This window comes from Aspergillus fijiensis (genome assembly GCF_003184825.1).
Source record: "Aspergillus fijiensis CBS 313.89 unplaced genomic scaffold BO72scaffold_46, whole genome shotgun sequence".
Taxonomy (NCBI): domain Eukaryota; kingdom Fungi; phylum Ascomycota; class Eurotiomycetes; order Eurotiales; family Aspergillaceae; genus Aspergillus; species Aspergillus fijiensis.
Genome location: NW_024469022.1, coordinates 1 through 15606, shown reverse-complemented (window position 1 = coordinate 15606; position 15606 = coordinate 1). Strand labels below are relative to the sequence as shown.

The following is a 15606-nucleotide window of genomic DNA, read 5'->3' as shown; positions in this document are numbered from 1 at the left end:
GGGCAGATCCTGGCCCGAGTGGAGATTGCAGGGGGACTGTCATTCCACCGCCAGCCCTCATTGGATCTCGCTTGGAAATTACTATGTACTTCTAGTCGATGTGCCTGGCACTGAGGGCTAGAAAACTTTTCCGACTTCGAATCTTTCTTTCTTTCTTTCTTCCTTTGACGGTACCCATCACAATTGCGGTTGAGGTTTCTTTGATTGAGGGTTTGCCCCTGCAGATGGGATGGGGTGGCCGTCTCACTGCTTTCTTTGTGTGTTCCCGCACTACTCCGTACCTCTTCAGTACTGGGTCAACATGTCTTCGCTGACCCCGCGGCCCATCAGACCAATGCGCGCAATGCAGCAATGCAGGCTAGGTAAGATCACGACTCGTGTAGGCGCCTATAACTACTCAGTCTACAGCCATCGACAAGGACCGACCTACTTTCTGTCCCCCACCGCGCACTGGGCCAGCCCCCGTCCAAATTTCCCCTCGCCCATGACCTCGAATTCCCAACCGGGCCAATCCCTTGGTCCGCACGGACAGGCGTCCGTTGGACCCGCCCCATCGGTGGCGTTTATCTAATCCGATCACGGCCGCCCATCTCTTCTCATCTCCTCTCATTTCATCTGCGCTGGGTTGAGCTGTTTGAGGCTCTCGATGGCGGGCACAAACCATCGGGACAGACAAAGAATGTTTTGGGGGGTGGATGGCTTTGCTGATCGCGATGGGCGAAAGTCCGACCGTAGAATGGGTCGGGGGGCGGTGTTGTTTTTTGGTCACATTTTGAACTGCTTTGTACCGTGACCGGTTAATATACTTCGCTGCTGGACCTAGTGACAATCGGATGGTTTGAACGAGAATCATGGCTCGCATTCGAGATGTCATGGTCCAGGGAAGATGGCCTTGAGGATAGTTAAGGCCGAGTGGGAATCCTTGGGGTCGGAATTACGCCCGCCGACTCGAACCGTGGCTCGGAGGCCCGGTAGTTGTCACCTCGGGGGGTGGTACTTCCTTTTACCTCGCGGTGACCGAGTAATACCTCGCCACGGAGGTGATCAAAAGGGGTCATTACGGAGTTCTTTGTGTGTACAACCACTGACAGAAATAAAATTGATACTCCTGGCACTGTCACGGTAGACACGGCTGGACCACAAAGACTTGCCTTCAAGATTGCGATCGCTGGAGGGTGCTGTGGGTGGGAACTATGATTGGGCGCTGTTTCCTGGGATAGGGCCAGACGTAGGGCTCCTCGGACGACGGTGCATACTCTGTGTCTGCTCCGATGCCCGTACCTGAACACGAAGCAGATTGCATTGGATCTGTCAATATAGGGTGTCCTTGCATGCTCAAACAACAAACAAATCCTCAACCCGGGCTGTAGCGGTGAACCGACGAGGGGCGACTCCTGCCAGCTGGGGTTGGTTTGACACCTGCTGATGAGTCGATTCAAGTTTGCGCGATCAAGATTAGTCAAGGCCGGTCATCACGAGGCGGCGCCAATGTCAGGGGAAGAAGGAAGACGAGCGCGGCGGGAGTCGAACCTGCATCCACGAACAGGCTCGTATCCTGACTTCGGCAGCTGCTTAGCAATTGCGCGCGATCCGTGCATACTGCCAGCATTGACTCGCATTGAAGAAATTTGCGACTCAGTGCTTCTCTTGTCTCTTCCCAGCGGCGTTAGAAACAGGACACCAGTGTTTAAAGGTGGCACAGCAGCCGATTAGGTTGATAGAGTTATCTCTAATCCAACGTGGTGGTCATTGGTCGCGTCAGTCCAGACCTCCTGCCTTATCGCCCCCAACTGCGGGAGCCTCAGGTCCCTAGGCGAAGTCCGCCGTCAAGCAAGGAGAGTCTTATTGATACCAAGGCAGCTATCGCAGCATCGATGGCGAATCCCCGCCCCAACTTGTAAGCTGAATACAATGTCTTGTGCTCTATTGTCCTGCAGGATCGCTGATATAGTACTTATCTCCGTCGGTTACACCGAGTCCACCGAGTCCACCAGGTCCAGCCTGGATTTCAACGTGTCTGACCGGCGGAGTTGGTGTGTCAACATGTACTCCGCAAAGCGATGGTCAAAATTGTCTTGATTGTTGAGGGTGAGAAGAGGATACTCCCCGAGAGCAGTCACCAGCCTCCACCCTTCCAAGATAAGGTGATCAGCGATTACTCGAGTCGGTCGGCGTGGGATGGCCACCCAAGCACGGATCTCCCATCAACCTCATTCCGCTGCAGTGCAACCCTGGGGTTAATTAGTGCATCACATGTCTTATCTCCAGGTTGGAGCAAACGCTTTCTGGCCGTGGGTGAAGTGCCAAGATGCCGGCTAGAACTCTTAGTCGGATTCTCGAAAATGACTGACAGCCGGGAGACTAGTTGATCTAGCCCGGAGCAACGTGCCAAGTGTCTCCCAGCCCCAGCAGGCTGACACCTGGGGCAAACTCAAGCGAGTGCAGTGTTATCGTACTGACCGTCTAAAACATGACTGCTGCTGTCGTTGCCCGCATGGTGAGCTATATGGCCATCGTTTCTACGGAGTATCGGAGGAAGCCTGAGCTTGTCAGTCAGACACCCTTCCACACCTGTTGATCACGCTACATGACTCGGGGGAACGTCGGGGATGGCGAAGAGTCGGGTGGACACTGATTTCACAGAGAGTCATGGCGGCTCCAGCAGCGAAGGCAGCACAGCCGGGTGAAGGATCTTCCTGCTCCGGGGGGGTGTAGGCTGAGGAGTTGAGGCTATCCTCGGCGAATCCGCGTGTGTGGCTGGGATTGCCTTCCACACAGTCAGGTGATTGGCAAGCGGGCTGCCCTCCCGATCCACTTTTCCTCCCCTTGGCCGCACCAAAAACCTTCCACGAACCGTGCCGGAAGGATCAGAAAAAAAAACCTTGATATCTGCTGATGACTGATGCAACCTTCTTCTTTGATATGATATTGCTTGATATTGTTGATAGGTAGCGGTCTTGCTTTATCTCCAGTTATTTCCCATATGTCTTCTAGAATACATCATCTGTCTCCCTGAACTTTATTGCCACCTTCTCGGAGGCTGTCCGGTGAGGATGAAAATAGCATAGCATCGACCCATGAGCCAGACTTCACGTCGATCCGGGAGAATCAGGCTAGATTCGGTGCGCGTGTGCCTTCTTATCCCTTGAGGTCTAGCGTAACACCACCGGCCACACTCATAGGCTAAACAGAAGAACTGTGACTAAGAAGAACCGGCGAGGCAAATAGGGTTGCAACCTTAGGAATCCACCACAGCAGAGCTTATCACCCGCACGACTCTCCTTTGGGTAATCTCCGCCACTGCACCGCTGGGTAAACTCAGGGCTGCAGCCAGTCTGCGTGGCGGAAAACCCTCTTATCACACACTGCTCACCCCCCATCGGTCCACTGCTCTGGTTTCGCTGTTATCGTCTCAACCCACCCAAAGTGAATTAAAGCTAGTCAACCGCCCCACTGCCATACACCACGAACCCCACTTGAATTTTCCCTCCCCTCCTCTTGGCTTGGCTGCCCTCATTCACTCCCGCTGGGAATAAAATCCTGTCCACGCCGTGACGTTTCCTCCTTCTCTCTCCTCCTCCCTCTTCCTCCCCTCCCAAATTTTTGGGCCTGGGGGGACTGCTACCTTTGTCTTTCCCAGTATCTTATCACCACACCTCAATCATGGCCAAGGTCGGCACGAGAATCGTCTCCGCCCTCGAGCTGGACTCCAGCCGGGATTCGCGGTGGTCCAATGAAGGTTGGACTTCTTTCACTTGCCCGCGCACGCGACGCCTGTTGTTGACTTGGCCTTCCTGCAGATCTGCTACCCACTCCCCCGGAGCAGTGCAGTAAGTTGTTCTCGGGGTGTTGACATTGGTGAGAGCCAGGGCTAATCTGCACCCTAGCCTGGCGTTGGTGGAACTATGTTTCCTTCTACTGGTCCATTTCGTTCACCAACTGGACTCTGGGATCGGTAAGCGCGTTCGCCTCAGCCCTGAGTGAGCACCATCACGGAACCCCCTCTGACCGCAGCAGAGTATGATTGGAATTGGCCTTAACTGGTGGCAATCCATCATCGTGATCTTCGTCTCCCAGATGATCTCCTCGATCGCGATGGCCTTCAACTCGCGCGCGGCCAGCGTGTACCACATCGGCTTCCCGTGCGTGGGACGCAGTGTCTTCGGCATGTGGGGCAGTTTCTACTTCGTCGGGGCGCGGGCGGTGCTGGCGATCGTCTGGTACTCCGTGCAGTGTGCGTATATCACTTCCTCGAAAACCGCCCCTCAAACCCTCTCTAACGCGCAGCAGTGTACTACGGCGCCGAGTACATGTTCAACATCCTCCGGGCGATCTTCGGCCACCACTTCACCGACATCCCGAATCATCTGCCGGCCAGCGCCCACATCACCACGCAGCAGATGCTGGCGCTGTTCCTGTGCTGGATGGTGCACCTCCCGTTCTGCCACTTCCGGCCGTACCAGCTGCGCGGGTTCTTCATCTTCAAGACCTTCATCTCGCTGCCGGCGATGTTCGGCCTGTTCATCTTCGCCATGGTGAACACCGGCGGGAAGATCGGGTCGGTGTACACGCAGGACAGCAAGTCGACGACGGCGATGGCCTGGTTGATCATCTCGGGGATCAACAGTGGCCTGGGGTGAGTGCCTCCAATAAAAAAGCTGGGGGGTTGAGGCGAGGCTAACCAGACGCAAAGTAACACCGCCACGCTGATCACCAACCAGCCGGACTACTGCCGCTGGGCGAAGACGAAGAACGCCCCGCTGTGGACGCAGCTGATCTCCAACCCGATCGCGACGACCCTCTCCGCGAGTCTGGGGATTTTGGCTACCTCCGCCATCAACAACAAATACGGCACCTCCATCTGGTAAGTGCGCCCCTCACCGCGGCGCTGCGTCCAGCATCCCCCCTAACGACGACAGGAACCAATGGGACCTGATGGAATTCATCCTGGACCGCTACTGGTCGGGCACGACGCGGTTCGCCGTGTTCCTGGCCGCCTTCGCCTGGCTGGTGCAGATCCTGGGGACCAACGTGGCGGCCAACATGATCTCGTTCGGCGCGGACTCGTCCATGCTGTTCCCGCGCTTCATCAACATGCGCCGCGGCCAGTACATCGTGCACACGCTGGCCTGGGCGGTGTGTCCGTGGGAGATCCTGGCGTCGGCGACCAAGTTCGAGACCTTTCTGTCCGGGTACGCCCTGTTCATGGGGAGTGTGGTTGCCATTATGGTTTGTGAATGTACGTTGCCCCTCGCCCCTTTTTCCCTTGTCTTGCCCCTTTCCCCATGCTCCACCCTTCCCCCATTCTCACCTCTCCCCCTGAGCTTGAGCTCCTCCAACCATGCTGATGCTAATAACCGGCTGCAGATTTTTGCTTCACCAAAGGCAACATCTTTATCCCCGCCCTGTACGACGGCACCCCGCTCAACAAGAGCTACTACTACCTGAAGGGGTGGAACGTGCAGGCGGTCATCGCCTACATCATCGGCATCGCGTTCCCGTTCCCGGGCTTCGTCGGCTCGCTGGGCGCCTCCGTGTCGACGACCGCCACGCGCATGGGCGACCTCGGCTGGATTTTGTCGTTTGTGACCGCCTTCGTCTGCTATTTCGCCATCTGCTGGGTGTGGCCCACCGAGAACCAGAAGCGCATCCGCGCGGAGAAGCTGGGGTGGGAGGCCGCGGTCGATGACGAGGAGGGCGAGGTGTACCTCAATGCGCGGGATGTGGGGGGCGTGACGACGGAGGAGGTGGTGGTCGGCGGAAAGGATCGTGATGCCGATGCCGAGAAGCGCGGGTTGTGATATTCCTTCGCTTCGCTTTTGGGTTGGTTGGGGAAGGGGGGATACATGGGGATGGGGGAGGAGAATGGAGGGTCGGGCTATTGGACCTGCACCTGCACCTGGACCTGGACTGGGACTGGGGGGAAGTACATTCCGTACATACTGCATTGCGTTGCATACTTACTTATCTTCACTTGTCTTGTATAGATGGTGGTGAATAATGATTGACGGTCTTTTGACTTGTGGCTTCTGACTTGTGGTCTTCTCCTACCTTCTCGTAGTGGGTGGTCAAGTAGTTCTTTGGGTGCTTGTATGTATGTTCAACTTCGGTATTCTTCTCAAAGCAGCGCTAATCCGGGTATACAGCCCCAACACTAACAGTAACTCCAAACCATATGCACTCGCTTTCTATCTCAAATCCTCCTGCTAGTCGTATAAAGCCCCTCTAACTCAAATACTCCCACTGGTCGCATCCAATCCCTCCTGTTATCCAACCTTTCCCCCCACCCAAATCACTCCTCCTCCCCAACCTCGGTCCCCACCTCCGTCTCCACCTCCTCCGAATCAAACCCCAACATACTACTCCCCATCAACAACGAAACATCCTCGCACAGCTCCCCATACGTGGGATCCGTCCTCGCCAACTCGCGACACCGCCTCTGCAACGCCTCATCGACGGCATGCACCCTCCCGACAAGCAACAGCTTCATGATGCCGAACCGGCGAAACGAAAACGCGCCCTCGAGATGGGTCATCTCCGCCGAGGGCCGATGGCCGTACTTGCGGGTGGCCCGGAAATCCACCCCGGCCGCGGGGGGCGCCTCGAGCATCGCGCGCACGACCTCGGCGTACCCCTTCTCAATCGCCAGGGCCAGCGCATCCCGGTTGAAATTATCGGCGAGATTCAGCGCGCAGCCGGCGTCGATCAGCGCCAGCGCCGTCGCCTCGTTGCCATCGCGCAGCGCCAGGTGCAGTGGCGACTGGCCGTGGTCGTTGACCGCGTCGATGGCCACCCCCTCCGTCTCGTGGAGCAGGATGTTCACGATGGCTTTGTGGCCCATCTGCGCCGCGACGTGGAGGACCGTCGTCCCTGCGGGGCCGCGCAGGTGGCCGAGCGTGCTGGCGCTGCCGTTCGCGATCGCGTATTTGAGGTACTCCGCGGCTTTGCGCGAGTGGCACAGGTTCGTGAAGGCGTCCATGCATCGGATTTGTGCCCCGGCGTCCAGGAGGGTCTCGATGAACGTCTCGGTCTCCGTCCCCGGCCCTACGAATGGGCCGGCGAGGGCGCCCCCCGCGCCGTCTTCGTCGGGTAGGTTCGGGTCCGCTTCGTCTTCCAGCAGGAGTCGCACGATCCCCAGCTGGCCGGTGGCGACCGCCCAGCGGAGCGGCCGGATGCCGTACGCGTTCAGGCAGTTGCGGTCCGCCCCCTTGAGGAGGTATGCGCGGACGTCGTCGACGCGACCGTGCTGTGTGGCCAGCTCCATTGGGCCAGGGTAGTATCCTGTGCCCGGGAGCCATTCGACGGTCCGTCGGCCTTCGGCGTCGGAGAGGCCCAGCCGGATTTCTGTTTGCCAGGCGCTGTCCGGGATGGAGGTCGGGTCCTGGCGGAGTTGGAGCTCGTGGGTCAGTTGGCGGTACAGGGTTTTGCAGGTTTGCGTCAGGCGGGAGAGGACGTTCGTGTCGAGGTATTTGGCGACCTTGAGGACGCGGCCGAGCGGGAGGGGCGGGATCGGGTCGTGTGCGGCGTCGATGTCGGTGTCGGTTTCGGTGTCAGTCTCAGTCTCGGTGGCGAGGGTGGTGCGCACGCGACGCGCGGCGGTGGCTTGTGTGCTGGCGAGGCGGCGTTCGAGGACCTCGTAGGTTGCGTTGGTCACGGCTTGGGTTTGGGAGAGGAGGGCTTGTTGCAGGGGGGTGTAGAAGGGAGTTGCGTTCTCGTTCTCGTTCTCGTTCTCGGGGAAAGGGGTTTGGGGTGGTTGCGAGGTCGGTTCGCGCTTCACTTTCACTTGGGCCTTGGGCTGGGAGTCGGAGTCGGAGCGGGCTGGCTTGCAGATCTGGCTTCTATCCGGTAGGATTCGGTGCGGTTGTTCCTCTTTTTTGATGCTGGTCGAGCCCTGCTGCGGAACGGTGGTGTGTTTGCGGGTGTCCCGGTCCGCCCACTCCACCCGTTTACCTCCCTTCCCCTCCTTGGAGTCTTGGTTGGGGATGGCCTGCCTCTGTGGCGGGTGGACGGCTTGCTTCGTATAACTTCTGGTCCTGCGAGGCGAGGTAGACGCCAAGCTTCGCGTGCGTTTGATCGGCGAGCGGAGATCGATCGTCTCGGACGGGTCGACGGGCTTGCGCTTCCGGAGGTTCTTGGGGCTCGGCCTCTGTCCGTGCTCTCTTGGAGCGGGCTTGGGTGAAGATAGATCGACAATCTCGGGAGCGACTCGGGCTTTGCGTTTCTTGGAGCTCTGTTTCTTGGGCGAGCCGAGGTCGATGCTCTCGGCGGGCTCTGAGGCTTTGCGTTTTGTGGCCTTTGGGGGTTGTGGGTTGGCGATTGTGGGTCGGGTCTTGGGGTGGGCGAGGGTCGGCGGTGATGTGAATTTGTATGTTGGTGTAGGCTCTGGGGCGGGTTGCGGTGCTTGGACTGGGACCGGGCGCCTTCTGCGCTTCTTTGCCAGCATGCTTACTCGCTCGGTGGTTTCTTCGGTGGCGGTCGGAGGTTGTGTTTCTTGCTTGATGGTTTGGGGAGGATTGGTAGGGAGGTTCGTCTCATGTTGTGTGGTGGCCTCCGTCTCCTTCTTAATGTACTTCGATTGATTTGTCTGCTGGTTTGTGTGTTGTTGAGTTTTATCATTGGTCGCGTGATTCTCGCGCTGTCTACCGAGTACGCTCACTTCATTTCTGGTCTCTTCCTTTGCATCATTTGTAGGCTGTGTAATCTGTGTAGAGAATTGTAGACCTTCGTTCTCATCCGAAGATTCTGTCTCATACTGTGTTGCGCGGACGCTCACTCCCCCGGTGACGTTGGCATTATTCAAAAACTGCATCACCTGCTCCGAAGTGTGTGAAAGTTGGTTCTTGCTGGCAGAGTCCGCCTCAAGCTTCTGAGCGGACATCCCCACAGGCATATGATTCCCATTGTCCATCGGTGTATGGAACTCATCCTCATTCGTAACCTGCGTCTCTTCCTCTGTAGTCTGCTGGTTCTCTGTGTTCTGGGGCGACTGTGTCTGCTTCTGCGGTGCCGCGCGCCTCACTTTCGCCCGCATCCTGGCGGCGCGTTTTTGTTTCGATGGACGAGCCATTTCTTCTCTTTTCAATTTGATGAGAAAGAATTCGATTTGGGAGTGTGATGGGTTGGTGTAGCGTGTAGGCTCGCTTGGTTTCTGGGTTGTGATGAACGTTGATAATATCCACCGAGTCGGGTCTCGGGGATTTAGTGTAGAGTGAAGATCCTGCGACGCGTACGTCTGGGTAAGCAAGCGAGTGAACAAAGATGAGATGAGAGGAAAAGAGAGGTACGAATTTCGATGTTTATCGTTTGAATCCAGAACGATAATATGTTGATGATGAAGTAATACCGGTCTGCAGTGTGTGTGTGTGAGTCGAGTGCAGGAGAGAGATAGGTTGTCGATGATGTGGGTAGAGGTTACGTTGATGATGTGGGGTAGAAATTATGTTGTGAGTCTTGTTGCGAGAGCGATGTCAAATGGTGTAGAAAAGTACTCGATGTTTCACTCTGTTCTACTCTGTTTTGAGGGTTGTGTGGTGCTGTTTGATGCTATTTTGGATTCTTTGTGCGAACAACGAGCTTTGTTTTGATAATGCGCGTGAGAGAAACAAAGGTTAAGTAGGTGGGTGGAATCTTCGTTCTTAAGCACGAGACAAAGGAGTTTTTCGGGAGGAAAGTGCTGGGACAAAGAATTAAGGTGGTGGTGTGGGAAAGAAGAAGTTATGTTATGGAAGGGAAGATCTACTGAGCTTGGTTGGGTTGGTTGGTTCTTGGGTTGACAAGGTTAGAATAAATTCGATAGCAATGTCCAAGGGGGGCCGTTACTCTGGTTAGCTGATTGACCAATGTACGGAATCAGCGTATAGTCACGCTGTGATTCAGCAGGCACACTCTGGGATGGAAATAACCTTCTCTTTGAAGGCAATGTATTCAGCAAATGCCACTAAATCACAAGTAACGCAATATTGCAAGACGACCCCAATCCAAGCGCACCATAATCTCAACTATCCCAACATGTACCAGACTGGAGATCTTCAGATCCTCGAGTTCCGCGAACAGATCTTACCAAGGAACTTCGCAAGCTTTCCTATCATTCCCAGTCGAACCTGAAGGAGCACAAACAGGCCACCCGCGGAAGGGATCATCGATGTCTGAGACTGAACGACTCTGCCCACCCTCGGAAGCGCGACGACCCACGACGAAGGAATCGGGATGCCAAGAAAGAGCATCTTCGCTATCCAAATCGCGACTAGGACCCGAACCACAAGAATCAGCCTCATAGCTGGCAGTTGGCCCGTCGAAATACTTCACCATGGCCACCGCAAACTCGGGATGGTCTGCGAGAAACGAGTCAAAGATGTCGGCCGCCCGCACGACGTCCAGGTTGCGGACGGTGAAACGGGCGAGATCTCGACAGGCTGAATGGCTCGCGCCTAGCTCCGCAACGGCTATAGCACAGATATTCACAAAGACCGAGACCTTGGAGGGTCGGGGATAGTTCTCGAACAAATCTTCGGCAACCGCGCTGAGATTGTCCTGCGCCAAGGCGACGAGCGCGGAGATTCCGTACTTGTCTGCAAAGGTGATCATATCGATATGTAAGGTCGCATCATCGATTGTAGAAAGGATTTCGCCCACGCCAACATTGAGCTTGGTATTATCGTACTGCGCGGTGTAGTAGCCGGTGTAGGCCCATTCCACAAACCGGGCAAGGATGGTCAGTCTGTTGTCGTGGATCGTGGACAGATGGAACTTTGGGGCTTTGGCAGCAAGAAGGTCGGTGTGGATGCAGATGGGGACGTCTGGTTCGACGCTGAGGTTGACCATCTTGCTTGCGAAGAACCTGCAGACTAGATATTAGCTTGACAGGACATGATTACTTGGGTGAGGAAGACGTACGGAAGTCCGGAGGCTACTGGAGGAACCCTGGAGGGCTTCACAGCCCCCTCCTTCGGCAAGATGCCGATGATCTTCCTCGCCATGCGAAGTTGCTTTCGTTTGTTCTCTTTCTGATGATTACTTCAGGTTCTAGCTGTTCTGGAGACCTCTGAGTGTCACGAGGAAGTGCTTGGCAAGCTGGAGTGACGAGAGCTGGAAGACCTTGAATGTGAAAGAGTGGGGAGTTCTCCCATGTAAGAGAGATGGGTGGAAGAAAGAGAGAAAGAGAGAAGAAAAAGCTGGAGGGACAGAATATACTGGCTTGCGATGGCAGTGTAACACAGTGAATCAGTGAAGACAATACGCTGCTGAAGTAGGAGGGGCAGACAGTAGTGAATGATCCAACAGAAACTACCTTTGAAAGTGGTGTAAGGCATACATCATCATTTCCCATCCGTCTGACGTTTTTTCTGTTTTTTTTTTTCAAGCAGTCCCAGTCCCCTCCAGACTTCTGTGAATACAAGCAACCTCAGCAACCAGCCGTGCTTAAACAGTTGGGCATTATCTACCACAACTGAAACCATTCAAATAATCAGTGCTGCCTGACTGACAGTCTGACTCTACCTAGTTCCCCCCCCCCCCCCATCTATCTCTCTCTCATCAACCCCACGTTGAGCGTGAAACAGAATGCCCCGGTCATTCATCCTCAATCTCCCTCCCGAGATCCTGGGCCAGATCCTCGGCCTTATTCTGGGCCGGATTTCTTTCGAACGGCGACTCGGCATCCGGCGTTCAGGTACCGGCATCATTGCCCTTCTCCTCACCTGTCAGCGAATTTACCGCCTCACAGTTCCCCTGCTGTATCGCGAACTGGAGTTTTGCTACCCGTCTGGACGAAGAACGAACTGCCTATACCGCGCCTTGCGGTCCGACCCGAGCCTACTCTTGCCCGTCCGATCTCTTGTCCTGGTCCTACAGCGCGATCGGACCAAGACCTGCATCTCACTCGCGGACTATGCGGCTGCAGCCGACGTGTTAAGCCTCTTTTGCGGGGCGAAGGTCCACACGCTAAGGATCCAGGGTGAGGTGGAGGTAGGTTGGCCGCCCGAGGGCCAGGAACGCCTCCAATCACCACTCGAGCCTGGACAGTCTATCGTGATCAGCCAATGGGAGCTCTTACAGCATGCTCTCCGGCACCTTCCAGCATTACGGAGGGTGGAACTGATGGGCGTTATCAATGAACCTCGTGACGGCTTCGGGGGCCGGTTTGAATGTCAGCTGCAGGGCTATGCGGAGCTGCGTGCGTTGCCCGGCACAGACCCAACAACCCCGTCGGCTATCAGAAGAGAGGCTCACGAGATTTACTCTTCTTTACAAGTCCGTCCCTATCCTTCCATTGGTCCCGATATCATTCTTTTCTTTCTCGCTCCCCCCTTTCCTCCTGTCTTTCCTGGTTCGTTCACATCGCTAGATGCCGTCTCCCCAAAATGCCTTTGATCTCGAAGCGTAAAGACCACGCAGGCTAACCTGTACCCCTTATCGGCAATAGAATGATGCGGCTCTGCAACAACCCACGACTTGCGGCTTGGTTGAGTTCAGCCTGGCATTCGACGAGCTCCTCAAGAGCAGAATCCCGCACACACCCGCCACCGTCAAAGTCTTCTATCCCTGGCTGCAGGCCCACCCCCACACTCTCCGCCGCATGGTCTTCGGTGCGATCCCGTTCTACGCCCTGGGCCTGGAGTTCCGGGCCTCCACTTTCCCCAACTTGCACACGGTCGTCTGCCCGCCCTTCCACGTCATATCCGAGACGCATCCCCGCGTTTACTGGCGTCCTGCCGCAGCGATTGATCAGCTCTTAAGCCCGACAGTGCGGACGTTCGTCTGGGACCTGATCAGCTACGGAGATTTCTGGGGGCCAGGCTTGTTGGGGTTCGACGAGCCACAGGCGCGCTGGCTGCTGGCGTTTGCCGAGGGCGCCTTGGCGGGCAAAAGCCAGGCGCTGCGGACGATTCGGATCGAGTTCGTTCCGTATATCGATTGGCTAGGCTATGTAGACCCGGACGAATATCCATGGGATCGCATGGAGCAATTAAAGCAAAAGATGTGCCTGTTAGGGATTGCGTTGGAGTACAACACTCCGACTCTCACGCGTGAAGAATATTCACGGTCTTGTAAGGAAGTTCGGCAGTTGGTCGAAAGTGGCCAGCTGCCTCCAATGGTGGATAGGGTGTGAGGGCGCGAATCGGCAGACAGGGGCATGCTGTGGATACACAATCCTACAAGTATGATGCGATCACAGGTCTCGACAAAGACACCACCCTATAGTAGACCAACATGAGCACAATGCAGTTGATTTCATTTCCATCTCGAGCACTCCACCTTGAGCACAGAGGCACCCTTTATTATCCAGGCCACGCAGTGTAAGCACACAGAATATAGGTGTATATCAATGCTAGAAGTCCTAGCTACCGACAAATATCGGCTCTGATGCAGGTGAGTCCATTACTGACCTCGTCCAGAGGTATACTTACCTTAGTCTCCCCCTCCCCAAAAAGAAAGTGAAAGGGGAGAGAGAGACCGCCACCAAGGACTCAAGCCAGAAGGCCTAACTCACAGCCCCTGCACACACCCCCACACCACCCGCTCCAGCTCGCCCGGCGCCGCCGTCGGCACCAAAGCAGCCACCCCGGGCAACACCGCCCACCGATAGCGCCAATGTAGATGAGCCCATTACTTGCCATTTCTAGGGTGTAATTGCGCTAGCCCGCCTCCTTCGCAACCGTCAGCATGGCGACGACAGTACATCACTGTGACCGAAACTGCTCAAATTAGCCCCCGACTACTGCATACACCGCCACTGCAACGCCTAATGTAAAACCTTAACTCAACCTTCAACGAGATTGTGGAGCATGATTGAAGAGTTGCTCCTTTCTAGAGCTTGCAGCAGACGCCGCGGGCCCCACGACTTGGTCGCATCTTGGCCAACTGACGACGAGTTTGAAGTTAAGTCTCAGAGGTAGGCTGCTGGAACAAGTCTCCTGCTTTTCTTGGTGGTTGGAACTCTCTACTAGGTACGTTCCCGCATGTAAACAAGATGCAGAAACTGGACACCCGGTCCTCCGTACATAGACTGAGGAGGTCCCTGCATCCGGCAAACCCGAAGGAACCCTGAGATGACTCATGGTTCGCGGTTCGGGCGGGGCGGGCGGGATGAGATCCCACAGCCCATGATTCAAGCCCGGCTGCGCGAGCCACGAATACAAACGAAGAGATCGAAGTCGAGGTTCCTGAAGACTTACAGGTCTTGTTTGCTTGTTTGTTGTTCTTTTTCTTGTCTTTTTGTGGTTGCTGTATGTTTTTGTATTTTCTGTATTTTTTTTATCTCTCTACTCCAACACGAAGACTAATTTCAAGGCGAGATTATTGGAGAACTGGGAGCTTGGAGCTTGGAGCCTGGAGCTTGGAGCTTGGAGCCTGGAGCTTGGAGCCTGGAGCTTGGAGCTTGGAGCCTGGAGCTTGGAGCCTTGAGCTTGGAAGTAGGAGGGACCGGATATGGGCTTTGCCACTGCATCTCCGAAGTGGAAGAGATCGATGATCGCCCCCCCACTCGTTGCCTAGTCGTCCAGCTTGTCGGGAAGTGTGAGCTGAATCTCCCCCGATCTCAGCTCGCGATCCTGTGGATCATCAGCTAGCCAGCCCAGCCAGTCCATGACATTAAGAGCCATCTTGAGGCTCCACCATCTCGGACCCAGCCCAAGTTCCTCCGCGCCCCCTATTCGATTTCCATGTATGTCACGGCCTTGACCATTCACGTCAGATCGACATTCGCGAGTCGCGTATAAAGCCCGCCGCGAGGCCGCGAGGTGCGGTGTGCACGATAAAGATCTCTCCATTAGACCTAACTTGTTGTTTGTTGTCCGCCAGCGCATTTCTCTCCACCTGCCCCTCCGAATCAGAAAACAGAAGGCCACTCCGCCACCCCTCGATCCTCTTAGAAACCCTGATCAACAATGTAGACAATAAACACCTGGGATAGTCGTGACAAGACTATGGGGAAGTGGGCCATCCTTGTCCTCCCGGGAAACGAGCACCACTGGTGCTACGGGGATGGCGGCGCCGCGGGCGACTTTCCCACCCGCGCCGGGCTGCACCACACCGAACACTATGCGTGTATCGACACCTGGTCGCGCGACTTCCACGTTTACAATTCGTCTCTCTCGAAAGATGAGGTAAGTCCGGTAGAAGAGGAGTCATGGCCTCAGAGACTCACCGACACTTCCTTCCACCAACCAACCAGGCGGAATCCATCCTGGGCTCTGGAAACGTCTGGCCCTTCTCGAGCAGCGACGACGAGTACAAGGACGAACTGCACAGATTCGGGAAGGACACGTCTTTTGGGCTTTGAAGGAACTTGGATATGTGCTGGGGGGGGCGGCATTAAGGCGTCTTTTTTTTTCTATGCTGTCGATGACCTGATCGTCCTGTGTCTACGTATTGGTAGTGCTTACGGAGTGTACAATACAGCCTGCACATTGAGATACTGATTACCTAGGTCCTATGTGAGATCTTGTCCGGGAGGAGTGGTATACTGCAGCTTTTGCTCAACTGTCGAATGCGTGGGGCGAGAAATTGCCCCGGACAGAAAACCGAGGTCTCTTGAAAGAAGGAATGGAAGTCCGAGGGTCTCCTATTCTCTCTATCTCGCAGGGCAAGAGGTTCATCTGTCAGCTT

The 15606-nt window shown here is 55.7% G+C and overlaps 5 protein-coding genes across 5 annotated transcripts; 2 read left to right on the top strand and 3 right to left on the bottom strand.

Moving 5' to 3' along the window:
• Positions 1-355: 355 nt before the first annotated feature.
• On the bottom strand, positions 356-1177 carry BO72DRAFT_196044 (uncharacterized protein). Its single transcript, XM_040939561.1, has one exon. It carries the CDS (start codon positions 872-874, stop codon positions 398-400), a length of 477 nt encoding a protein of 158 aa, XP_040798613.1. The 5' UTR covers positions 875-1177; the 3' UTR covers positions 356-397.
• Positions 1178-3663: 2486 nt separating this feature from the next.
• BO72DRAFT_384191 (nucleobase cation symporter-1 family protein) lies at positions 3664-5801 on the top strand (the record flags this gene model as incomplete). The annotated part of the gene is made up of 8 exons (XM_040941540.1): positions 3664-3739; positions 3801-3830; positions 3888-3955; positions 4018-4234; positions 4291-4636; positions 4694-4864; positions 4920-5239; positions 5368-5801. The coding sequence occupies 8 exons, from the start codon at positions 3664-3666 to the stop codon at positions 5799-5801; spliced, it is 1662 nt and encodes a 553-aa protein (XP_040798612.1).
• Positions 5802-6292: 491 nt separating this feature from the next.
• BO72DRAFT_515328 (uncharacterized protein) lies at positions 6293-9067 on the bottom strand (the record flags this gene model as incomplete). The annotated part of the gene is made up of 1 exon (XM_040949548.1): positions 6293-9067. One exon carries the CDS (start codon positions 9065-9067, stop codon positions 6293-6295), a length of 2775 nt encoding a protein of 924 aa, XP_040798611.1.
• A 989-nt stretch (positions 9068-10056) lies between these two features.
• Positions 10057-10821, bottom strand: BO72DRAFT_461062 (uncharacterized protein; the record flags this gene model as incomplete). The annotated part of the gene is made up of 1 exon (XM_040946501.1): positions 10057-10821. The coding sequence occupies one exon, from the start codon at positions 10819-10821 to the stop codon at positions 10057-10059; it is 765 nt and encodes a 254-aa protein (XP_040798610.1).
• Positions 10822-11537: 716 nt separating this feature from the next.
• Positions 11538-13108, top strand: BO72DRAFT_515324 (uncharacterized protein; the record flags this gene model as incomplete). Its single annotated transcript, XM_040949547.1, has 2 exons — positions 11538-11964; positions 12422-13108. Exons 1-2 carry the CDS (start codon positions 11560-11562, stop codon positions 13106-13108), a joined length of 1092 nt encoding a protein of 363 aa, XP_040798609.1. The 5' UTR covers positions 11538-11559.
• Between the last annotated feature and the right edge of the window lie 2498 nt (positions 13109-15606).